Raw genomic sequence first — 25,633 nt, 5'->3', positions numbered from 1 at the left:
TCGGCGAAGTCGTGGAATGATTTGACAGTGAATCAGAGGTGACTGACTGAAGGAAACGAAAGAAGCTGTCTATCTTTGGCTGCTCTTCATGAAGCAAGTTTTAAAATTAAATTTCCAAGCATCCTTGAAAAAGTACAATAAATGGGGGGAAAAATCATGGTCTCTTGGGAGAAACTAACAATCTTTTTCTGACTCTCTGCTAAAGAGCAGAAACTTTCCTCCCTAGTCTAATATCTGCAATTGTGCAGGCAGTTGAAAAGACTACACGTGGGCAATTCAGTGAAACACAAGAGCAGCAGGCAACAGAGTTCAGGGAATCCAGATCATAGCTGTCTTTGAAACAACACCTTACATTATTCCAAAGGCAGTCACTTCCAGGTTGCCAACAACTCCAATTATTTATAGTAGATTGATTTATACACTTAACCCAATGTGAGAGGAAATATGTCTAATTACATGCAAACGTCTTTAATATTAGGGGTATTATACTTGGGAGACCTTCATTGCCAAAAACACGTTTTGCCAAATATGATTTAAGAAAGAGGAGGAGGCTACGTGTTTTCCGTATCCGACCCTATAAAAGTACCCTTGGAATGCGTATGATTTGTCTGTCCTCATAAAGCTTCAAGGTAAGCGTGTGTGAGGACAGGGCGCTGTCTGAAGGGCCAGCAGGGACGCCGGCTGCCCGCACGCATGCCACACACCCTGGCCCGCACTGCCCACGGCAGCCCTTCCAGGGAATTACCAACTTACTACGTGGCAATTTTAATTAGATGTTTTGGTGTTCCCAGTCATTTCCTGCTTCTCAATTCGGAATCCTTCATGCTATTATTGGGAATTGTTAGCATTTAATACGAAGAAATTTGCTCTTTTTCTTACAGTTCTGACCCACTTCAAGGTTGCATCTCTAAGGTAAGATACTGATTTTTCTCATTCCTCGCAGGGAGCAGGAAATCTGCAGTGGCTTGGAGAGAGGTCGGGGGCGGGGGGTGGGGGTGGGGGGGTGGAGGTTATAAAATAAAAGCATTTCAATTTCATGGCTGTTCATGCTTCCCTTGAAAAACTCTGAGGGAGACTTTAGAAACTGGTTCTCATTAATTTATATCTTTTGCAATAAATGAAATGCTTTCTCAGAATCTTTAGGAGTTTTTAGGTACAATTTTTTCCATTTCCAGCATTGCAGTTTGTATTTTAAATAATTGAATTACAACATGCAATACAACATTTCACAGTGTTGCTGTTCATTTACAGAGAAAATGTATTGGGTTGGCCAAAAAGTTCGTTCGTGTTTTTTTCCGTAACATCTTAATGGAAAAGCCTGAACAAACTTTTTGGCCAAACCAATAAATTTCCTATGCACAGCTTTTACTCACCACTGTATATAACATAAAAAACCTTGAGATGCTGTCTAAATGGATTAATAGAATGGATTGAATCCTTGCCTTGGAAAAGTGGCTGAAATCTGCATATTGTTTCACACTCTGTAAAATGGACATTTAAAAAAATATAATATGAAAAATGTGAGCATTTTTAGCAAGATAAAGGATTTTAACTGTGCTATCCAAATCACTGTAGTTTGAACAGAAAAATGTTGAGAAGATTACCCAAGTGCTTTTGAGTTTTCCTTGAAAAGATATCTTTTTAAACAGTATGGAGGTTCCTTAAAAAACTAAAAATAGAACTACCATATGACCCAGCAATCCCACTACTGGGCATATACCCTAAGAAAACCATAATTCAAAAAGAGATATGTACCACAATGTTCATTGCAGCACTATTTACAATAGCCAGGACAGGGAAGCAACCTAAGTGTCCATCGACAGATGAATGGATAAAGAAGATGTGGCACATACATACAATGAAATATTACTCAGCCATAAAAAGAAATGAAATTGAGTTATTTGTAGTGAGGTGGATGGACCTAGAGTCTGTCACACAGAGTGAAGTAAGTCAGAAAGAGAAAAACAAATACCATATGCTAACACATATATATGGAATCTAAAAAAAACAAAACAAAAAAACAATGGTTCTGAAGAACCTAGGGGCAGGACAGGAATAAAGACGCAGACGTAGAGAATGGACTTGAGGACACGGGGAGGAGGAAGGGTAAGCTGGGACGAAGTGAGAGAGTGGCATGGACATATATACACAACCTAACGTAAAATAGATAGCTGGTGGGAAGCAGCCGCATAGCACAGGGAGATCAGCTCGGTGCTTTGTGACCACCTAGAGGGGTGGGATAGGGAGGGTGGGAGGGAGGGAGATGCAAGCGGGAGGGGATATGGGGATATGTGTATATGTATAGCTGATTGACTTTGTTATACAGCAGAAACTAACACACCATTGTAAAGCAATTATACTCCAATAGAGATGTTTAAAAAAAAGATATCTTTATTATAAAATAGGTTATATATGATCATTATTCACAGGATTGACGAATGTTAAAGTGGCAGGAGACAGATCTTGAAAAGAAAAAGTTTTCTGAAAGTTTTATGAGAATACTAGTAATAAAGCAAGAAAACATAGGTAATAACATTTTATAATGTCTTTGAGAAATACTAAAGAGAGGTGAAGAAACTGAGTTTGTCAAAATTATGACACAGGAACAAGAGAAGTTGATGTAAAACAGGATATTTTTAACTGAACAATGCAAAACAAGGCTCCTCACATTTCTGCTTTCCTTTATTAGGTAGTCCTTGTAAATCCCAAATCTATAATGAAAAGGTTTTCACCAGGTACTAAACAGTTCCTATAACTTTAGCAACGTATTTCTATTGATGTTTTAATTTATAAAGCCAACTTTGGTCCTTCCCCACACCCAGCATGTGTTCTAAGAGGTGTGAAGGGTGCCGTAGAAGGAAAACACTCCCTGTCTGCAAGGTGCTTATAATCCAACTGGAAGATAAGAACTACAAATGAAAGAGCTGGAGAAATCCTGCAGTCATCTTAGCATGGTGTTCTGTATAAGCTGATGATAGGAGGCTTCTTAAGATTAATATGCAAATGAAACAGAGAAAGGAGCTACAGTATCATATAGTAGATGAGCCAGAAACAATGGTCTCTTTCCAAATGCAAGAATAAGTATCTATCACCACTGGCACAGAACACGGAGACTGACATTTCACCTCCAGCCAAGCCATGGAGTTGACCATACCCAACAAGATGCTAGCGCTCAACTTGTCAAGGAATAATGTCGTGGGTTTTTTTTTTAACATGAATCGAATGGTCCAGTTACTGGTTTTCTATAATGTCTTTCCTTCCTCTGCCAGGCAGTGTCTTTGATTTGGCTGCCATCAATAACCCACAGCCATGAGTTCGGACGCTGAGATGGCCATTTCTGGGGAGGCTGCTCCTTACCTCCGAATGCCTGAAAAGCAGCACACGGAGGCCCAGAATAGGCCTTTTGATGCCAAGAACACAAACTACGTGGTAGACCCTAAGGAGTCCTATGTGAAAGCAACCCTGCAGAGTACAGAAGGAGGGAAGGTGACAGCCAAGACCGAAGCTGGGGATGTGAGTAAAACATCTGGAGGGGATTAGAGACTGGGCCCCATTGCCAGTTAGGGGAGCTGACACTCCTTTGTCGACCTGGCTTCTCTTACTTGACTTGACAGATAGTAACTGTAACAGAAGACGAAGTCTTCCCCATGAACCCTCCCAAATTTGACAAGATCGAGGACATGGTCATGATGACCCACCTGCACAAGCCAGCAGTGCTGTACAACCTCAAAGAGCGTTATGCAGCCTGGATGATCTACGTGAGTTTGTTCTCACAGCCTCTGCTCATGCAGGTGGTTAATATTTTGAAAAATAGTATGTTATGAAGGTCCCCGTGAAATAATTATCTTCCTTTTTTTCCTTTACGGTGCAGTCCTACTCAGGCCTCTTCTGTGTCACCGTCAACCCCTACAAGTGGCTGCCAGTGTACAACCCAGAGGTGGTGGTTGCCTACAGAGGCAAAAAGCGCCAGGAGGCCCCACCCCACATCTTCTCCATGTCAGACAATGCCATTAGTTCATGCTGACTGGTGAGTGGCTTGACTGTTTTTCATACAAATTATTTCACCACCTATAATCACAAAATGGAAAAGTTAAAAAGACCTTTAGAAATACTCAAATCCAACCCCCTCGTTGCACACAAGAGGTGACTAAAGCACAGAGAGGTACACGTTGTCAAGTGGGGATTAAAACTCAGTTCTCCTGATTCTACCTCCACGATTTTACCAGACTATGCTACTACTCCAACCCTAATAAGTTCATTTACAGTCTCCTTGCTTAGACATACATGATTTTAGATATTTAAGTAACAAAAAAGGTTAAATTAACAGCTGAATAGTATTGTCTGAATAGAAATGAAAAATATATGCTCAATCATTTTACTACCTAAGTTTCCTGTTGATTTTGAATTAGATACTTTAAGAAGTATTGTTACGTCTTTAAAGTCATCAGAACCCATTTCAGAGATAATAGCCTCTCTCTGAATGAAACTGGTATTCCGGGACACTGCATTCAAAAGGAAGTTGTCAGTTTCCCCCTTAAAAGAACTTTATTCTGATTGAGGCGCCCTCTCTTACCTGATCTTTCTTTGACCCAATAGCATGCTTTTGGGAGGCTGATCAGAATTAGGGTTGCAGTCTGGGACCTTGAGACAGAGATGTGTGTGTGTGTGTGTGTGTGTGTGCATGCACGTGTGTGTGTGCATGCTTGTGTGTGTGTAATTGATCCATTTAGAAACTAAATCTCAATCTTGGCCTGATTAACACTATTTGGAACTATGAAATACAGTCCAAATCCTTAGCATATTGTGCATTTTTCAGTTATATGCATTCATCAGCAAAGAGCAGGCCGCTGGAACCTACAGATGACAATTAGGGAACGTGTCTCTGGAAAGGATTGCTCTTTCTTTTAAACCAGAAGGACACACTTTCTGTGGGGCGTAAGGAGTCTAAAATACGACACATTTTAATGTTTCTCTTCCCCAACTTACGAGACATAATAACAACACCACGTGTAACTTTACAATAACATACGGAAAAACTCCACTGAATGCGACACTTACACTGAATGCCCTCAGTGTTTCCCTATAGAAAGTTTTGTTTGTGTAACTAGTAGATATGCTGACTGTCCACTGTCTTTCTTCTAGATGGAGAGAATCAGTCTATCTTAATCACGTATGTATTATTATTCTGAGACTTATTCCTATTTTATTTTCACTGGGAAAATCACAATCCAAAAGAAGAAATTAGTTCACGCCCCATACTAAAGCAATGGCATAATCAGCCTGGAACTAAATATTGCTATCACTTATTATAGGGCTCAGACTGCATCCAAATATAAAATAACAATGTCCCAGATTACATCGTTCGCTAGTCCAGTCTTAAAAGTTCCAGAGCTTTCCAGGGATTGGGAGATATAAAGCACCAGGTCCACACACGGCCAGAGCCCAGTACTGGAGAGTGAGCACACACCTTCTGAAGTCTGGGCACTTTGCGGATGTTACCAGTGGGTCATTTCCAAGGCCTACTTGAGGACTGTCTATTCCTTCAAAGACCTAACTTGGGAATATCTTTAGTCTAAGGAAGCTGAAGAACACTTTAATGTTCTTCAGAGAGTTGCTTTGCTTCAGAGAGTTTCTTACTAATTGTTTCATTTACTACATAGTGCTTGAGGAGCTGCTTCTCGGACCCCTGAAGCCCGGCCTCAGCACCTAGAAGAGAGCCTGACACATTTTAAGCACTCAAGAAATAAGTGCTACATGATTAATGATCGACTGCCTCAGATGCTTATCAGTGCAAAGCAACAGAAATAATATGGGCTAAATGTGGCCTGAAGAGAAAGATCTAGGGCACTCTGACAAAGACATATAAAGACAGGCGCATAAGACAGTAAATGCTAATGGAGGAAGTAGTTTCCTTTGTCACAGAGCTTAATTTCTCACACATATTTGATCACTGCTTGACAGCGGAGAATCCGGGGCTGGGAAGACAGTGAACACGAAGCGTGTGATCCAGTACTTTGCAACAACTGCAGTCACTGGGGAGAAGAGGAAGGAGGAACCTACTCCTGGCAAAAGGCAGGTGGGTCTGATTGCCACGTCAGAATCCAAGCTGTCAAGTAAGAAACTCCCGAGCCCCACATGTGAGGACTGCTCTTGCCTTTGCAGGGGAGTCTGGAAGATCAAATCATGAATGCCAACCCCCCGCTGGAGGCCTGTGGCAACGCCAAGACCGTGAAGAATGACAACTCCTCTCGCTTTGTAAGTCTGTGGCTCACAGAAGGGTTTTCTCAGGTGTCCTCTCAAATGCCAGAGAAGGCTGTCTGAGTTATTAATTCAAGCTCTTGTTACTCGTGTGCTAACAGTTTTGTATATAACATCATCTTTTTCACTTGCAAGGGTAAATTCATCAGGATCCACTTCCTTAGCACGGGGAGGCTGGCTTCTGCTGATATTGAAACATGTGAGTAACAGGACCTCCTAAATAGAATCCAAGAATGACAAATGACGGTTGGGAGGAACATCGTACAGCTCCTGCTGAGCCTGGAGCCTGTGAAACACCAGTCACTGCCAAACATGCCTGTGGGTAATGCCAGGCTTAACCAGAGCCCACAGTGCGCTTCACCCACTTCAGTCAGGAGCCAACAGTGCTCTAGAAATTGCCAGGAGTTGCTGGGCTTATCTGAAGGATGCCAGCCTCAGAAGAAATTTCAAATTTTTCTAAGAAAAAACTAAGACTGGGGGTATATAACTTGGGTTTAGTGTATGTGATTTCTTCCTAGTGTGAGCCTTGATAAATGGTGCCCTTAGTAACCCCTCTGTTATAAAGTGAGAAGAGACCCTGAGGAGGAACAGGTTATCAAGAATCAATTATATTTGAAATGTCAAGAATCTTCTGTATGAGAAGTGAACATGTGTTGAGCCAGGCAACTTCAGTTTCCTTCTAGAGGTGGCAAGAACAACCGCAGTGGTAGAGATGTAATATGTGATACCTCACGGGACCATTCAGCTGAAATCTCATGGGGCCAGTGAGATTTAGCTTATGACCCCAAGTTCCAAAATCATTCCAGGCACTTTATCATTTTTCCCTCTAATCCAATGTCTACTTTCCATCGCAGATCTTCTGGAGAAGTCTAGAGTCACTTTCCAGCTAAAGGCAGAAAGAAGCTACCATATATTTTATCAGCTCAGGTCTAACAAGAAGCCAGAACTAGTTGGTATGAAAGAGTTTAAATTTTTATTAGCACACATTCTAATGTAAAACATACACCCTGAATTCTATGTACCCAGAAATGCTCATGATCACCACCAACCCACATGACTATGCCTTCGTCAGTCAAGGGGAGATCAAAGTCACTAGCATTAATGACGCAGAAGAGCTGTTGGCCACAGACGTAAGTTACACATGCAGTTTTTTAAAAATAAGTCATTGTGCATGGAAATGACGATGATAACCTGCTGTAGGTGTGAATAAGGACACAGTATAAGTTCTTCTAAATAAGTTAGTGTCTTGTGCCCTAATTCTGCCCTCTCATCTCTCCTGGCAGAGCACCATTGACATCGTGGGCTTCTCTTCTGAGGAAAAAGTGTCCATCTTCAAGCTCACGGGGGCAGTAACGCATTATGGGAACATGAAATTCAAGCAAAAGCAGCGTGAGGAGCAAGCAGAGCCAGATGGCACTGAAGGTACCAAATGAACCTCCAACTGGGTTAAATGAGAGAATATAGGCAAATAAGCCCACTCCAAACCCATGTCTCCTTTGCACTTGAGCATCTGATGGCCACATACAAATTTAACCCCACACAGGAATGATTCAGTCCTTACTCTGCCCCGAGGAGCTGTGGGGTCATAGTAGGTCACGTTGGACATCTGAATTGTGTCTCTGCAGTTGCTGAAAAGGCTGCCTCTCTCCAGGGTCTGAACTCTGCTGACCTGCTCCAAGCCCTCTGCTACCCCAAGGTCAAGGTCGGCAATGAGTATGTCACCAAAGGCCAGAGTGTGCAGCAGGTAATGAATGGCACAACCTCTGTGAATCTCACACTTCCCAGGCCTTCAGGACACGTCTTTAATAACAGCAACGATCATTACTCTGTCTAAGAAGGTGTACAATGCAGTGGGCGCCCTGGCCAAAGCCGTCTACGAGAAGATGTTCCTGTGGATGGTCACTCGCATCAACCAGCAGCTGGACACCAAGCAGCCCAGGCAGTTCTTCATCGGGGTCTTGGACATCGCTGGCTTTGAGATCTTTCATGTGAGTTGTTGGCATCAATGACAAGCCCCAAAGCACCCTTCCGCTTTGTGTCTGCTTTGCTGAGTCTCCACTGGATTTTCCAAACTCACTCAAACTCTCTGCGATTCGAAATACCCAGTTCAACAGCCTGGAGCAGCTGTGCATCAACTTCACCAACGAGAAACTGCAACAGTTTTTCAACCACCACGTATTCGTGCTGGAGCAGGAGGAGTACAAGAAGGAGGGCATCGAGTGGACGTTCATCGACGTTGGGAAGGACATGGATGCCTGCGCTGACATCCTCGAGAAGGTTCGCTTCCCTTTCTCAGATCACAGATCACACTGCTGACCCGTATTTAAAAGAAAATCATAACACTCACTGTATACTCTGGTAAGAAATTTCTACTTGTAACTAAAATCAGGAAAATTCCTTTGCCAACTCCAAGGTAGGTATTCTGGTAAAAGGAGACTGAACCTTTTCTAGAGAGTCCAGAACTCTACATTTCCCCACAGTGTGCAATGCAAGCCCGATGCTTAAGCCATCTTTCCTTATAAAAGAGCTCTGACGAGAGCATGTTTTACTTCTTATCTCTTTGTCAGCCTTGGAGTCATCACTGCTGGCATTTGAAATTGGAATTTCTAGTGCTTTAAAGAAGAGGCTCTCAGTAGTGTCAAAGACTTGCCAGAAGTACTTTTAGTAAAACTGCACATTTCCCTAATCTCACTCCTAGCAATACTTTTGGGAAAGTGTGGGGTGGAGCCTTGGAATATCTGCATTTTTACCAAGTGCTTCTGACACAACCCGTTTGCAAGTCACACCTGGAGAAATATTGCTCTAAGGCCTTTGGGGCAAAGACACAAACTCCACCAGAGCTCCTTCCTTTTTTTTTTTTTTTTTTAAATTTATTTATTTATTTATTATTTATTTTTATGGCTGTGTTGGGTCTTCGTTTCTGTGCGAGGGCTTTCTCTAGTTGCGGCAAGCGGGGACCACTCTTCATCGCGGTGCGCGGGCCTCTCACTATCGCGGCCTCTCTTGTTGCGGAGCACAGGCTCCAGACGCGCAGGCTCAGCAATTGTGGCTCACGGGCCTAGTTGCTCCGTGGCATGTGGGATCCTCCCAGACCAGGGCTCGAACCCGTGTCCCCCGCATTGGCAGGCGGATTCTCAACCACTGTGCCACCAGGGAAGCCCCTAGCTCCTTCCTTTTTTATCTTACTCTCCATCATATCCCAGAGCCCAACACCACACCCGGATCTTGATAGGTACCTGATAAATATTTGTGATTTAACAACTTCTGACCAAAGAAATGAGTTCTCACTAACTGTAAAGAATGAAATGACGAATTTACTCAAATAGGATCATTGTGTTCCACCATTATTTCTACAGGCAGACAAAATTCAAGTGTCATGTTTCTTTTCATTCTCTCAGCCTATGGGCATCTTCTCCATCCTGGAAGAGGAGTGCATGTTCCCCAAGGCCACAGACACCTCCTTCAAGAACAAGCTGTATGAACAGCATCTTGGAAAGTCTCCCTGCTTCCTGAAGCCCAAGGCGGTTAAAGGCAGGGCTGAGGCCCACTCCTCCCTGGTGCACTACGCCGGCACCGCGAACTGCAACATCACTGGCTGGCTGCACAAGAACAGGGACCCCCTGAACGAGTCGGTGGTCGGGCTGTACCAGAATTCCACAGTGAAGATTCTGGCTTTCTTTTTCTCTGAGCAAACATCTGAAGCAGGTAATTATCAACAGAATTAATCTTTTACTTAATGTATAAAACTGAGGCAGAGAAAGCCTGTACTATGAGTGCTTGTGATTTCTCTTCCCCTTAGAGGGTGGCGGTGCAAAGAAAGGCGGCAAGAAGAAGGGTTCTTCTTTCCAGACCGTGTCAGCTGTCTTCAGGGTACAATCTTCACTTTCTCTCTCTAACTAGGTTCAGGAAGTTAAATTTTACTTTACTATGTGGGGAAGGGTAAATAATCTTGCAAGGATTCTAGAGCTAAATGTGGCTCCAGGAGACAGGTCAGCAGGTAGTGGTAGCATTGACTCTCGCAGGAAGGTGTGGGGTAGCTTGGAAGAGATAGCTCAGTATATAGGAGACACAGGTGCCAGCAGGTCAGAGTCAGTATGAGATGGTAAAATTCAATATTGGGGCCAGGAAATAAGGTCATCTGACACTTAAAAGCTTCTTCTGGGAGAAGACTAAGCAAAACATGAGATTTTCTTTGGGAGCGTCCAAATGGGGTAGGTGTTTAGGTGTATATTGGCATAAAACTGAAATGAGTAGATTCTGAAAGGTGAGGATAGAAAAATAGTGGTAGGATTTGGAGGCTGATCTAAAGAAGAAAATAAGAAATTAAGTGTGATTAAGAAATAGCTTCTTAAGGAAAATTTACTTATCTTTTGACAATCCTATCTGGAATAACTGAAGTTCTAGTTATTCTGAAAAATCAGGATTTCCATAGGGTGGAAAACCTCTCACATTGGCAATATGACTGTCCGTTTTCTGCCAATTCCCAGAACAAGGCATTAAAAGGCCCCTTGCTATGAAACCAGCAGGAAGACACAGCTATGTAATTATAAGGAATAAGCATGTGCTAGAGAAGCAGATACAATTGAAAGTTGGGTAAAGAAAGAAATGGGAGAGCTGGAAGGAGATTTTGAGTTTTTTGTAAATCGGACCACATTATCTAGGCAAAAGATGATGAGTAGAGTATTTCCATATGTTAAAATGCCATAACTTTATAACATACGCTAGGAAATTCAACAGGAATGAATAACCACTTCAACAGTGAGTTTATAAGGCACAAAGATAGGGAAAATAGAGATATTTCCAGCGATAACCCTCTGCAAATTCAATCTGGATACTAATCATTGAAATTAGAACAGTATCATGGATCATGATAATTATGTCTATAAATATGACTGTACAAGAACAGTGCATTTTTAACCAAATATTCATATGGTTCCACAGGAGAATGTGGGTAAGCTGATGACTGGCCTGAGGAGCACTCACCCCCACTTCGTACGGTGCATCGTCCCCAGTGTAACCAAAACCCCTGGTAAGACACTTCTGATATCCAGACAAGCTCTAGTGTGACTGCTCATTAGACTATTATATGGACCATGTGTCTCTGTTTAGGGTTCATGGATGATGAGCTTGTCCTGCACCAGCTGACGTGTAGCGGTGCGCTGGCGGGCAGCCGCGTCCGCAGTAAGGGGCTCCCAAGCAGAAGCCTGCATGCAGACTTCATATACAGGTCAGACTTTCGCACCGGGAATTATTTTACAAGGTTCTTGTTATTTCATTTTTCAATGAAATGATCCTGTCCTTTATAACTTCTATTAAAATTGAAGAGCAACGAATTTAAAAGACTCCGTATCGATATACCAAAAGTTTGACACCCTTTGAATATACAAAGACTAGATAAAGAGATAGATATGATTGCTTGTTTATCTGTGTTAGACTACCCAACAGTTAAGTTGTTTCTATACTGAGGCAGGAAGATTTCTTGTTGCTGACAACAGCTGTATCATTTATTTGTTTGGCTCAAACAGATACAAGATATTAAATGCAAGTGCAATCCCTGAAGGACAATTCACTGACGGCAAGGATGCTTCTGAGAAGCTCCTTGGGTCCCTCGACATTGACCACACCAAGTACAAATGTGGTCTAACCAAGGTAATAGTCTCTAAGGCCCACCAGACACTATGCCTGTCCCTTGGGAGTCTATGTAAAGTTTCTGATCTGCAACTCTGCCCATGCACAGGTCTTTTTCAAAGCTGGCTTTCTGGGGGTACTAGAGGAGATGCGAGAGAACAAGGTGGCCCAGCTGGTTATTCAAACCCAGGTCAGGTGCAGAGGGTTCTTGGCAAGAGTGGAGTACCAGAAGATGGAGGAGCAGAGGTAAAATAGGAAACGTTACTAAACCCCATCAGCCTAGGCCTTTTCATTCTGTTTCCTGTTATACCTGCCTTTGAACATTTCTGTTCCTATCACAGAGAGTCCATCTTCTGTATCCAGTACAATATTCGTGTTTTCATGAATGTGAAAGACTGGCCCTGGATGAAGCTGTATTTCAAAATCAAGGTCCTCCTCAAGAGTGCAAAGACAGAGGAGACGCCCACCCCGAAAGGTGATGAGGAGACCACAGAAAAGCTGGATCAGTCAAGCGCAAAATTGAAAGAACTTGAAGAGAAAATTGAAATTCTGATGCAAGAGAAAAATGACCTGCAGCTCCAGGTTCAATCTGTGAGTATCAGAAGCCATTGCTTGCAATCTGATGCTAGAATTTCGATTCAGCAGTTGCTAGGGGAGAGACTAAATTCCACCTTATTAACGGACTGATTATCAATCTTTCTTAATTCACAACTCCTCAGAATGTTCCATAAAATTTCATATACAATATTACTAAAAAGCTCTGTGGTAGGATTCCTTTCTGTTGACAAGGGAAAAATAAAAGCATTTTTCCTTTCCCCCTGTTGTTTCTCCTAGCAAAATATGGGCAGTAAATAAAGTGATCTTTGTTCCCTAAGATTCTCCCTGCTGAAAAATGCAAGTAAGAGCAGCGAAGAAAGAACAATGTTGACAGTGAAGAGCGAGGAGACTTTATGATGAGAACGTATCAACTCGAAACCCATATTCTGAATTTTAAAATCTATGGTCCCCTGGCAATTTCCCTCTCAACTATATCTTGAGAAAGTCTCTAGGACCTCAAAGAATAAGATCATTGCAAAGACAATGGCAATGCTTTCTATAAATAGTGTCAATTAGGCAAAGCATGAGAAATAGTACTGATGTTCTTGTTTTGATGTCCCAAGAAATATCCAGAGGCTTGAGAAGAAATATTTGATCAACACCACTGTCTAACCCATTTCTGTGACCCAAATGACAAGAAAATTTCAGCTGCCACCACTGAAATCAACAACAGAAACATTAAAAGCTACTCTCCAGTTCTCTGAATTTAGAAGGGAATCTGCACTGGTTCCAGTGGGCGCACAGGTTTTAGACACATAACTAGAAAAATTAAAGAAAAATGAATTATAAATACCTAGGCTGGCACTGTGACTTCCCTTATGGTTTATGGAGACAAAGGTTTCCCAAATTGAGGAGGGGTTCATCACATCTTCAAGAATCAAGAGATAATTGTATGGAAGTTAATTTCTCTCAGTATAATATGATCCAAGTATAATCAGTATAACTGATCTAAGTATACTCCTCTCAGTATAATATGACTTCTTTTCAACATTACTCTGTCAACTACCCATTTAATAAATATTTCATGAAGTTCCAAGCATTAGGGATACAACTTTGAGCAAGAGACATAGTCCCTGCCCTCAGAGGATTTATATTCCAACTCCTATTTCTTCTCCTGAGAAACACGTTTGCTACTTCTCTTGCACCACCTTCTAAAATGTTCCGTTCCCCTTAGTTCTTCCGCATGCTCCCATTAATTCCACCCACTCTGTCACTGTAGCATGTGTCTCCCCTTTAATTCACTTTTCTGCTAAATACTCAATCATTTTCTTTGCTTTCCATATACTAAACTTTTCTGGAAAATAATATTAAATAAAGAAAACTAACTGAAATTATATACCAACACATTAAACACAGGTTATCATGCAGGGGAGTAAAAAAATTTCCTTGACCCTCTTGGTTCCTTGGCTGGGTCTGAAAATTAAACTGACAAAGCTAGATTGACAGGAGAAAAACAAACAAATTTTATTTAATTTTTATGTGTACAAGGGAGCTTTCACAAGAGAATAAAGACCTAAAGAAGTGACCAGAGCATGGAGCTTTTATACCCTTTAGACAAAGAAATGATAAATGTGTGAAGAATTGACAAGACAAAGGGGTCTAGACTGGGATAGTAAGTGATGAAGAAATAACTAGGAAGATAAGGGTTAGTTTAACAAGGTTCGTTTACACAGCCTTCTCAGTCCTAAATTCCCCACCTCTTGTGATAAGAATGTCTTCTTTCCTCCCAGTACAGGGAGGGGACCTTCCACATGGAAGTTTTATGACCTGTTTCAGGGAAGAAGGGTGAGGGGAATGGGTCAGGGTGGGCTTCCTATTTCTGCTCTTTTCTCAAACTCCTCTAGCTTAAGATATTCATTATGCCAAGGTACCATACTTTGGGATAGTGTATCCTGAACCCCATCATTAATAAGTATAATTTTATTATAAATTCATCAGGAATTATGACCAATTCCTTTTTTAAAAATCTCCAGTGCCATAAGTGGAGTGCCCAATAAATATTTCCTAAATGATGGAAAGCTAATAAAAATTAACCTAAAGCTTTAAAGCACAATTTATTTGTTTGGTTTCAAAATCTTAATAAAATCTGAAAATGTCCACAGAACAAGATCTAAAAGTGTCTACTGTCCCTTCTCAGGAAGCAGATAGATTGGCTGATGCAGAAGATAGATGTAACCAGCTGATCAAAACCGAAATCCAGCTCGAGGCAAAGATCAAGAAAGTGACTGAGAGAGCTGAGAATGAGGAACAGATCCACGCTGAGCTGACGGCCAGGAAGAGGAAACTGGAGGACGAATGTTCAGAACTGAAGAAAGACATAGATGACCTTCAGGTGACACTGGTCAAGGTTGAGAAGGAGAAACATGCCACAGAGAACAAGGTATGAAATATATTTGTATACAGCATATAGAGACTCTGCCATCTAACTAAGCTGCTTTAGAGCAGAGATAATCTCTTCCTTAACCTTTCTAGGTGAAAAGCCTCACAGAAGAGATGGCAGGCCTGGACGAAGTCATAGCTAAGCTGACCAGGGAAAAGAAGGCCCTCCAGGAGGCCCACCAGCAGACCCTGGATGACCTGCAGGCAGAAGAGGACAAAGTGAACACCCTGAACAAAGCTAAAGCCAAGCTAGAGCAGCAAGTGGATGACGCAAGTCTAGGATTATCAAGGAAATTATTTTCTTCAAAGGGAAGCTAAGCAATCCTTATGACTCAACATTATTTATATTTAGCTTGAAGGATCTCTGGAACAAGAAAAGAAACTGCGCATGGACTTACAGAGAGCCAAGGGGAAGCTGGAGGGTGACCTAAAATTGGCCCAAGAATCCACAATGGATATAGAAAATGATAAGCAGCAACTTGATGAAAAACTCAAAAAGTGAGTATGAGAGAATTCAATTGTAACCTGCTCGTTGTCTGGATCTCAAAAATATTACTTCACAGCACACAGAAAAAAAACAAATAATGACATCTTTAACTTTTGTATTTAATGAAAATGGTACAGTACTGACTTGTAAAACATGCACTTAGCACTTCCTCAACACCAGCAGTACAAAAACGTTCAGTTACACATAGAGAAGAAGACTGGCAAGAGGACAGAGTATGAGCTAATGTGTTGCTCTCCTAACAGGAAAGAGTTTGAAATGAGCCGTCTGCAAAGCAAGATTGAAGATGAACAAGCACTTGGCATTCAATTGCAGAAGAAGATCAAGGAGTTACAGGTAAGTCCATGATTTCCATCAGTCTCATTCAACATGACAAAATACTAACACAAAGGAGCTAACGTTGAGCTTTTCCCCACTGCCAGGTCCGCATCGAGGAACTGGAGGAGGAGATGGAGGCAGAGCGGGCCTCCCGCGCCAAAGCAGAGAAGCAGCGCTCGGACCTCTCCCGGAAGCTGGAGGAGATCAGCGAGTGGCTGGAAGAGGCCGGCGGGGCCACTTCGGTCCAGATTGAGTTGAACAAGAAGCGGGAGGCCGAGCTCCAGAAAATGCTCAGGGACCTGGAGGAGGCCACCCTGCAGCACGAGGCCACGGCGGCCATGCTGAGGAAGAAGCACGCGGACAGTGTGGCCGAGCTGGGGGAGCAGATTGACAACCTGCAGAGGGTCAAGCAGAAGCTGGAGAAGGAGAAGAGTGAGCTGAAGATGGAGACTGATGACCTTGCTAGCAACATGCAGACTGTCTCCAAAGCCAAGGTACAATCATGATTTAAGTCTTAAAGAGATTTCTGGAGGACAGGTGTGAGTGAGCCTTTCAAGAATCACTAGTACCTGGCAGGAGGAGACTATGGCAGGAGGCTGGTCGCAGGAAGGGCAACTCCCATGTGATGGGGCCACGTGCTCCCTCTTTACAGGAGAATAGCTGTCCCCGAAGGATATGCATCCTGAAAACTCAAGTTCTTTCCAATAAAAAATACAATTCAATGATGTATTTCGAAATTTTTAAAATGCCTCACCTTGATTAGGCTTTTTGTTTTTCCCTTAAGCACAAATACATAATCTGCTTCTCAAAGAAGTTTCACGAGCTGAGTCATCAAGTGTCACTATTCTCATATCACAGATAAGCCAACTGAGTAAAGGCTTAGTTTCACAAAGCAATTTCATGGCAGTAGGTTTAGACTATGTGTCTTGTTACTCTTTCCATCACAAACTAAGGCCTCAGTTGTTGTTGTTTTTTTTTGTAAAGGTAGTGTATTCTCAAAATAAATGAGTATTGCAGCTCCTATGGAATGCTTAGATTATTGCAAATTTCTATGGTCCAAATACTTGCTTAAGATGCCGTTTACCACTTTTTGAACGCAGGGAAACCTTGAAAAGATGTGCCGCGCTCTAGAAGACCAAGTGAGTGAACTTAAGGCAAAGGAGGAAGAGCAGCAGCGGCTGATCAATGACCTGACGGCTCAGAGAGCACGCCTGCAGACGGAATCAGGTGGGCCATCCACCAGTGTTGACCTTGAATGATACATTTATCTTGGCTATCCAGGTGCTGAAAAACTCTACATTGAGTTACCTGAGCTCACATATGACCTCCCTGGGAGGTGCCGCTCATATGAACACCTTATTGACCACCAGCATGGACTACTTTCTTCCTTTCTGTCTTTTTGGTTTTGGGTTTGTTTTCTTTTAAATAGAGACCCAGGCTGTTTTGTTTTTTAACACTTTAAAGCAGATTTCACTCTCATCTGAAAGTTATCTAATAAAAAAGTGTATCCTGACAGTATTTACTTTTGCTTTTCAAAGTGCTTCCACAAGTTAATTACCTTTTTACCCTCATTAATCTGTGTAATGTTATCCCCATTTTAAAGATGTCGGATTATGGTAGTGATGAAATGACCTGTCCAAGAATGCTTACTCCAGTCTTTTCCCTGAAGTCTTGCCGATTGCCAGTAGCACCACAGTTAAGTACGGAAATATTCAGGACCACAATCCAGCCAGGAGCATTCAAGTGAGGTACATAGAATTTCGATTATCCAAACTGGAGGGTCTCTGCATTTACTCCTCCCCCTATCAACTTGTCCAACTTTCTACCAAAGTTCTCCTCCCCAGGTGAGAGGTAACAAGATGGAAATTGTTTTGTGGGTCATTTGGACCATTAACGTAATAGGTAGATCAAATTGTTGGAGAACCACTTTACTCTTTCATATTCATTCAAATATTGTTCTTTCTAGAACAAAGCTCAAGTAAGGCTTTTATTATTGGTATACAGTTGATAAGTACACTTTATGAAAAACAAAAACTGTATTTGCAAATAATCAGAATGCTCCCTGTAGTTTCTTTTCCTCATTACATGTTTACTCCTAGTAATTTAGTGGTATGAAAAAAAAAAAATTGAAAGCTGTGATTCTTATTAAATGTTAAAGAGATAAGGCTTCCAGGTAACCAGTTCAAAAATGGTGCTGGAAATGTTTTCTCTCTTTTTAACATAATACAGTTGACCCTTGAACAACACATGTTTGAACAGTGTGGGTCCACTTACACGTGATTTTTTTTTCTATAAAAACGCACTACAGTACTAGGTGATCCACAGTTGGCTAAATCCATGGATGTGAAAAAAGAGGGCTGACTGTAAAGTTATAAGCGGATTTGCAACCGCGCAGAGGGTCGTAACCCCTAACCCCGATTGTTCGAGGGTCAACTATATAGTGTATTTTCTGAATTATGGTGCTTAAAGAATGGGAGACAAATTTAAATGCCACTTAGTTTAAGGACTGATTAGTTATCCACAAACCAACTCGTCCTTGGGGTGGAAAGACACTTGATTGTTTCTTAATATAAAAATTCTTCCAGGATTTTCCTTCGAACATCATTTCAGAGGGAACTGCTCAAAGTCTCCTATTTTCCAAAGAATAAATTCGGTTTCAATCAAGTTTCAGTGAAAGGTAAACTAGTACAACACTGTTGCCTTACACAAAAAACACTGGAATATTTTTTGTTAGTTTGATTTACATTTTTTTTCACATATTTCTTCACCAATTTCTACTGTGATCAAATAGTTTGAAATATCTCCCCAAATCTTTTGTGTTGTTCAGAAGCATGTAATCTGCCTCAATGTCTTCCCTACTTCTCATTTTCACATAGACGTCCTCACCAGGGTTGAAGTGGAAATTGGTGGTTTGCTAAAATCCACACTCTCCATCATGTTTCAGACCCAGCTCCCTTTCCCTGCTCCCATTTGTAATTTAGAGTTTTAATTTCCAAAGTAAGGTTGAGTTTTTTGGCTCTTGATCTTTATAGGTGAATACTTACGCCAGCTAGATGAAAAGGACTCATTAGTTTCTCAGCTCTCGAGGGGCAAACAAGCATTCACACAACAGACAGAAGAACTGAAAAGGCAGCTTGAAGAGGAGATAAAGGTTAGCCCTACTCACAGCTGTTGTTGTTTCTGTCATTTTCCTTGCTTTTGAGATTGTTTTCTGCTTACTTCTACAGATTTTCTTCTGGCGGCCTACAGGAGCTTAGGGACTAAACATCACTTTAAAGATATAAAATTAAGTCACCAATCTCTATGTTCTCAGGCCAAGAACGCCCTGGCCCACACCCTGCAGTCCTCCCGCCACGACTGTGACCTGCTGCGGGAACAGTATGAGGAGGAGCAGGAAGCCACGGCTGAGCTGCAGAGGTCAATGTCCAAGGCCAACACTGAGGTGGCCCAGTGGAGGATCAAATATGAGATGGATGCCATCCAGCGCACAGAGGAGCTGGAGGAGGCCAAATATGTTCTAGAATTACCTAAAATGAAAATAGCTCTGTTAACAATCAAAGTGCACCTGATATTAAATACCACATGGGCAAATGTCCATTGCTCCCCAAATAAAAACCTAGGAAAAATCATGCATGACATAAACCTAAGCAAGAAAAACAAATACTCTAAGTTGTCTAGGGAAAGAAATTAAGTTAGAGGGTAGAAGGAAAAAGGACATAAGGCAAGAGGAAGCTGAATGATTATTTTTTAAAAGGGGAACTTCTGACATCATCCTATCCATACAGGTGTAGGTAGAATAAGAGTCAATTATACTCTCCCGTGCTGCTCCGCCCTCTTAGCCATTAATGGAAAAATCGGTCCAGGGTGACAGATATGTAAGAGAAAAATAATCAGACTTTAAAGCACAGCTCCCCCTTTTGAGATGTAAAAACACGGTTATTTGTAGAGGAAAAAAGAATACAGTGTTAAAGACTAAAAAGTAGACATTAAGCTCTGTAATAAGAAATAACACATATTGTTATTAAAGATCTAAATATTCAATGCAATCAAAAGTTCAAGAATGAACTTAAGAGGGAGACTCTTATTCAACAGAAAGTTTAAGGAAGGGACCTGCTCATTCAAGAGAAAGTTTAAGGAGAGATCTAGTCATTTATTCTGTGAATAATGTAGAGCCAGATAGGAATTATAATGTTTTGGTGGATGCCTTAGAAGAGTTTCTGAGTGACCATTCACTTCTATTGTCCTTATTTCACTTTTTAGGAAGAAGCTGGCCCAGTGTCTGAAAGATGCCGAGGAACACGTAGAAGCTGTGAATGCCAAATGCGCTTCCCTTGAGAAGACCAAGCAGTGGCTCCAGAATGAGGTCGAGGACCTCATGATTGATGTGGAGAGGACAAATGCCGCCTGTGCAGCCCTGGACAAAAAGCAAAGGAACTTCGATAAGGTAATTTCTGCACCAGTTTCTGTCTCAGCATTCAACATGTGATTAAGGATAGCCTCCCACCTTCCATGTGCCTATTCAAACCATCCGAGGGCTCTTCTCAGCAGCTCCTGCTCCATGAGTAGGTGGGGAGGAGGGGGGGACTCCTGTGGTTTCTACTCTTCTCATTCATAATTAGTTTTCAGTCCCCGATCATCTCAACTCTGTTTGAAAGTTGTCAGAAGAAATGGTTTTCATCCCATCAAACTTTCTCCACCCAATTTCTTGACCATTCCTTGCCCCTTAGCTCCTATCAGAATGGAAACAGAAGTATGAAGAAATTCATGCTGAACTTGAAGCTTCCCAGAAGGAGTCCCGCGCCTTCAGCACAGAGCTGTTCACGGTTAAGAATGCTTATGAGGAATCCTTAGACCAACTTGAAACCTTGAAGCGGGAAAACAAGAATTTGCAACGTGAGTACATTTTACCTTTTCTTCAACAAAAGATTTGAAAGACTGTTTTCCCTCACTGAATGCATTTTTAAATTTTTATTTTTCACGAACAGCTGACCTCACTGAGCAGACTGCAGAAGGAGGGAAACGTATAAATGAACTGGAGAAAATAAAGAAACAAGTGGAACAAGAAAAGTCTGAAATTCAGGCTGCTTTAGAAGAGGCAGAGGTAGACATTTTATTGTAGACTCTAAAACCATTTTGAGAGGAATTAAGATCTAATACATGCAAGAATAGGTGAATCAAGAGAAAAGAAAAATAATTTTTACTCTGGGTAATAAATATGAGGATGGAACACTGACCATGCATACAACTAACATAACCGGACATCAGGAACTGTGTGCTAGACACCGAGAAAACAAAGATGAGTAAGTTAAGGGCCCTGCCCCCATGGGCATTAGCTAGCTGGGGAGACAGAATTATACAAAACCAACAACAACACATCACAGAAATTTCTGTAACAATGGAATAAAGATGCGTTATAGCAGCACAAAGGTAGGAACTATTTCCTATCTCTAGAATACTACGCACTTCCGTTCCCTGCTAATGTCACCCCTTGCTGTCATTAAGGCATCTCTTGAACACGAGGAGGGAAAGATCCTGCGCATCCAGCTGGAGTTGAACCAAGTCAAGTCTGAAGTTGACAGGAAAATCGCTGAAAAGGATGAGGAAATTGACCAGCTGAAGAGGAACCACATTAGAGTCGTGGAGACCATGCAGAGCACGCTGGATGCTGAGATCCGGAGCAGGAATGATGCCATCAGGCTCAAGAAGAAGATGGAGGGAGACCTCAACGAAATGGAAATCCAGCTGAACCACACCAACCGCACGGCTGCTGAGGCCCTGAAGAACTACAGGAACACCCAAGCCATCCTCAAGGTAAATGGGCTCAGGAGATGGTCCCAGGGCAGTTGGGGTGACTGCAGTCCTGAGAACAAGGTGTCTCAATGATCGTTCATTTCACAGGATACCCAGCTCCACCTGGATGATGCTCTCCGGGGCCAAGAGGACCTGAAGGAGCAGCTGGCCATGGTGGAGCGCAGAGGCAACCTGCTGCAGGCCGAGATCGAGGAGCTGCGGGCCACCCTGGAGCAGACGGAGAGGAGCAGGAAGATGGCAGAGCAGGAGCTCCTGGATGCCAGCGAGCGCGTCCAGCTCCTGCACACCCAGGTGAGTATAACATAAAAGTAAAAAATAAAGTGGACTGAAAATGATATTCTTGCTCAAATCTTAGTACTATCTAAAATTTATGCATAACGTTTTACGGAGGTTACAGTTTAAAATATGTAATATCTTTGGATTAACAATATTTTTGTTTATATGAACTGTGACATTCAGAGTTGACTGTCTTGTAAAAGTATATTGTCAACTCAGATAATTTATGGAACAAGAAAGGATACTAATTAGTTACCTTAATTAATTAGTTTGTGGGTTCATTAGAACATTGGACATTGTAATTTTGCTCTCATGTACTTAGTATTTCTAAATTTGATATTTTAAACAGAACACCAGCCTGATCAACACGAAAAAGAAGCTGGAGACAGACATCTCCCAAATCCAGGGAGAGATGGAGGACATTATCCAGGAAGCTCACAACGCAGAAGAGAAGGCCGAGAAGGCCATCACTGACGTGAGCAGAGGGCCACACGGGGGTGGTCACGCTAGAATCTTGATGGGCTGTCTCAGCTCTCTCTACTGGTTTTGTGTTACTGTTAATTAGGCGGCCATGATGGCCGAGGAGCTGAAGAAGGAGCAGGACACCAGCGCCCACCTGGAGCGGATGAAGAAGAACCTGGAGCAGACGGTGAAGGACCTGCAGCACCGCCTGGACGAGGCTGAGCAGCTGGCCCTGAAGGGCGGCAAGAAGCACATCCAGAAGCTGGAGGCCAGGGTGGGTCTCGCAGCCTGTTCACTTCCCAGCCTGTTCATGCTGCTAGTTACAGCCAAGTGGCTAAACACCTTTGTCCTCTTCCAGGTGAGGGAGCTTGAAAATGAGGTTGAAAATGAACAGAAGCGCAATGTTGAGGTTGTCAAGGGTCTTCGGAAACATGAGAGAAGAGTGAAGGAACTTACTTACTAGGTGACCAGCCTTTCCATATAATTAAAGCCTACTGCTTTCAAGAAAATAAAAATGAGTTGTTTTCAAACAATGACACTATTTGCTACCTCTTTCATTCCAGACTGAGGAGGACCGCAAGAATGTCCTCAGGCTACAGGACTTGGTGAACAAATTACAAACCAAAGTTAAAGCTTATAAGAGACAAGCTGAAGAGGCTGTAAGTACCTCCCCAGTGAGAGAGAAAGGTTCAGGAGCAGGGCCAGGATTTGTGGAGACTAAAGCTCATAGAATTTAAGAGGCTTTCGTTAAGGCAAAGAACACAAAATTGGGAATACAAAATTAGGTTTGAAAATGAGTATTTATTTAGAATGAAAAAAATCTTACCACTAATTATTGGAGCCTTAGAGATTCAGGTTCATTTCTTCTGAGACCTCTAGCAGTTTTCCAGACAAGGTAGTGTAGAAATGCTTCTTGGTTACAACCCACCTCCCTCCCTAACTAGAGCACTCTACTCCCAGCAATTGCCAGCACCCACAGGGGCTGTGCCAACGAGCACTCTGAATCTAAGCCTTATTTAAGTTCATGATGAATCCACCTCAGAACATTTCTTTTCCATTTGGCTGCAGTTATCTTTCTCATCCTGTTAATTCTAAAACCTTCCTTAAGGTTCTCCACACCCAATACTACCACAGTGCCTACTTTTTAAAGTTTGTTTCACAGAAACAAGGTTGATTCAAATTCCTGCTACTTTGATATCCCTGTTGTCACTGTAGCATCTTAGGTTTGTCAGGAAGAGAGTCAAGTGAGAGAGAATGAACAGGGGGTTGTAAGCCCACCAACACAGAGGTGAATATGTGGGATGCCCTGCCCCAAATAGGTACATCACCAAAGAACAGAACCTTTTGCTTTCTCACTCATGAAGCAAATCCTATAGCTGCTCTTAGTAACAAAGGCAGTAAGAATCAGAAAATGTCAAATTTTCTTGTTCTCTCAAATGCATTTCTTTTCTCAGGAGGAACAAGCCAATGTCAACCTTGCCAAATTCCACAAGATCCAGCACGAGCTGGAAGAGGCCGAGGAACGGGCTGACATTGCCGAGTCGCAGGTCAACAAGCGGCGGGTGAAGAGCTGGGAGGTTCACACAGAGGTCATAGGTGAAGAGTAATTCATCCAAATGCTGAAAGGTGACCAAAGAAAGGCACAAAATGTGAAGTTCTTTGTCACTGTCATATGTCATTGTAATGTCAAGGAAATAAATCTGCAGAGAATTTTGCAATCTAAAAATACATGTGTCTCTTAATTACAAGCTCAATAGTGCTATTAGAACTAATTCATTTATTCAACATTTGTTATGTTCCTACTGTGTGCAGTCAGAGACAATGACAAAAAACGAATGTGGTCAGGGAACCAACTTTAATAGAAGGCAAATGAAATGAAGTGCTCTAAGAGGATGCAATGGTGGTTAATGGATCATCAATTCCATTCAACCAGTTTTATTGAGTATCAAGAATGTGTCTGTACAGAAATTGGCACCAAGGATATAACAACCATCCCTGCTTTTGAAGAGCTCAAGCCAGCAAGTGATAGCAATTCAAACAGATGCTGGTACAATATGCGTACTCTGAGAGAAGCATGAAAACAAAGTGTAGTAATAACATAGAGTGAGATGTGAACCTGGGGAATCCAGAAAGGTTTCTCAAGGGAGATGGAATTAGCTCCTAAAAGATGAGTAAATAGTTATCATGTGAAAGAGAAAAGGACATGGTCATTCTAAGAAGAGAAAACAAGCATGAGATTTTAGAGTAGTTGAAGCAGAGGCTCCATGAGCAAAGGGCATCCGAGAAGGCCAGAGATAGAAGCTGAGACCTGACTATGAGGGGTTCAGCCTCACACGCAGGTCTAAGGAATTAGGACACGTATCTAACTGGTCAAATTTCACAAGGAGGAGAGTTGACGCAATTCTGACAGTAGTGTGGAGGATGAAGGAGGATAGGAAAGACCAGAGCCTGGAAATACTATGGAGGCTTTTTAAATGAGATACACTAGAGATGACAGTGACAGAAATGAACAAGAACGCAGAATGAAAGCAGGGTTCCAACACTGGTATAAAGAAAGGCCCAGGAGAGCACTGGGGAAGTTAGACAGTTTGACAGAATTCCCACTTACTTTGTGGTTATAGATTTTTATTTCCGTCTGGGGGGGAATTTTTTTCCTCTGAACCACATACCTCTCCAAGAAAAAGGACAGAACTTTTTAGATAAATCTTCCTGTTGACCTAATTTCTACATACAATTCTGCTTACCAAGGAACCTGAATTTTCTCAGTACCATACATATTTTAAGCAGGAACCAGAAAAATAATTTCTTAGTATCAAAAAGAATGTGACTGAAATTTTATCATAGCTATTGCCGAAGTGGGGGATGGGGAGCAGTGATAATTGTTTAAAGCTTACAATTTGGCTTCATTGTGTAGATGTTTTAAAAATAAGATCGCTGATCATCTCAATAGATGCAGAGAAAGCTTTCGACAAAATTCAACACCCATTTATGATAAAAGCCCTGCAGAAAGTAGGCATAGAGGGAACTTTCCTCAACATAATAAAGGCCATATATGACAAACCCACAGCCAACATTGTCCTCAATGGTGAAAAACTGAAACCATTTCCACTAAGATCAGGAACAAGACAAGGTTGCCCACTCTCACCACTATTATTCAACATAGTTTTGGAAGTGTTAGCCACAGCAATCAGAGAAGAAAAAGAAATAAAAGGAATCCAAATCGGAAAAGAAGAATTAAAGCTGTCACTGTTTGCAGATGACATGATACTATACATAGAGAATCCTAAAGATGCTACCAGAAAACTACTAGAGCTAATCAATGAATTTGGTAAAGTAGCAGGATACAAAATAAATGCACAGAAATCCCTTGCATTCCTATACACTAATGATGAAAAATCT

General features: G+C 41.9%; 1 protein-coding gene and 1 long non-coding RNA gene across 2 annotated transcripts in view; one reads left to right on the top strand and one right to left on the bottom strand.

Moving 5' to 3' along the window:
- LOC309618878 overlaps positions 1 to 25,633 on the bottom strand; it is a 272,744-nt gene that overhangs the window by 37,540 nt on the left and 209,571 nt on the right. The gene's annotated exons all lie outside the window — the stretch shown is intronic.
- Positions 3,295 to 23,968, top strand: LOC309618880 (myosin-1-like). The gene is given in 39 exon segments (XM_082373345.1): positions 3,295 to 3,513; positions 3,615 to 3,758; positions 3,872 to 4,010; positions 4,013 to 4,027; positions 5,143 to 5,170; positions 5,962 to 6,076; positions 6,163 to 6,255; positions 6,394 to 6,457; positions 7,113 to 7,211; positions 7,285 to 7,388; positions 7,542 to 7,680; positions 7,884 to 8,002; positions 8,097 to 8,246; positions 8,365 to 8,535; positions 9,657 to 9,963; positions 10,058 to 10,128; positions 11,200 to 11,287; positions 11,368 to 11,485; positions 11,784 to 11,907; positions 11,996 to 12,132; positions 12,228 to 12,477; positions 14,621 to 14,863; positions 14,956 to 15,132; positions 15,215 to 15,360; positions 15,613 to 15,703; positions 15,790 to 16,179; positions 16,786 to 16,912; positions 18,718 to 18,836; positions 18,999 to 19,199; positions 19,950 to 20,129; positions 20,413 to 20,578; positions 20,671 to 20,786; positions 21,188 to 21,496; positions 21,584 to 21,787; positions 22,122 to 22,247; positions 22,338 to 22,508; positions 22,593 to 22,694; positions 22,798 to 22,893; positions 23,689 to 23,968. Coding segments are annotated over 39 exon segments (5,796 nt in total). The 5' UTR covers positions 3,295 to 3,309; the 3' UTR covers positions 23,842 to 23,968.

The sequence above is a fragment of the Balaenoptera borealis genome (genome assembly GCF_965194805.1).
Source record: "Balaenoptera borealis genome assembly, chromosome: 20".
Taxonomy (NCBI): Eukaryota; Metazoa; Chordata; class Mammalia; order Artiodactyla; family Balaenopteridae; genus Balaenoptera; species Balaenoptera borealis.
Note: the sequence above shows the minus strand (reverse complement) of the source record. Positions and strands in the feature narration are given on the sequence as shown.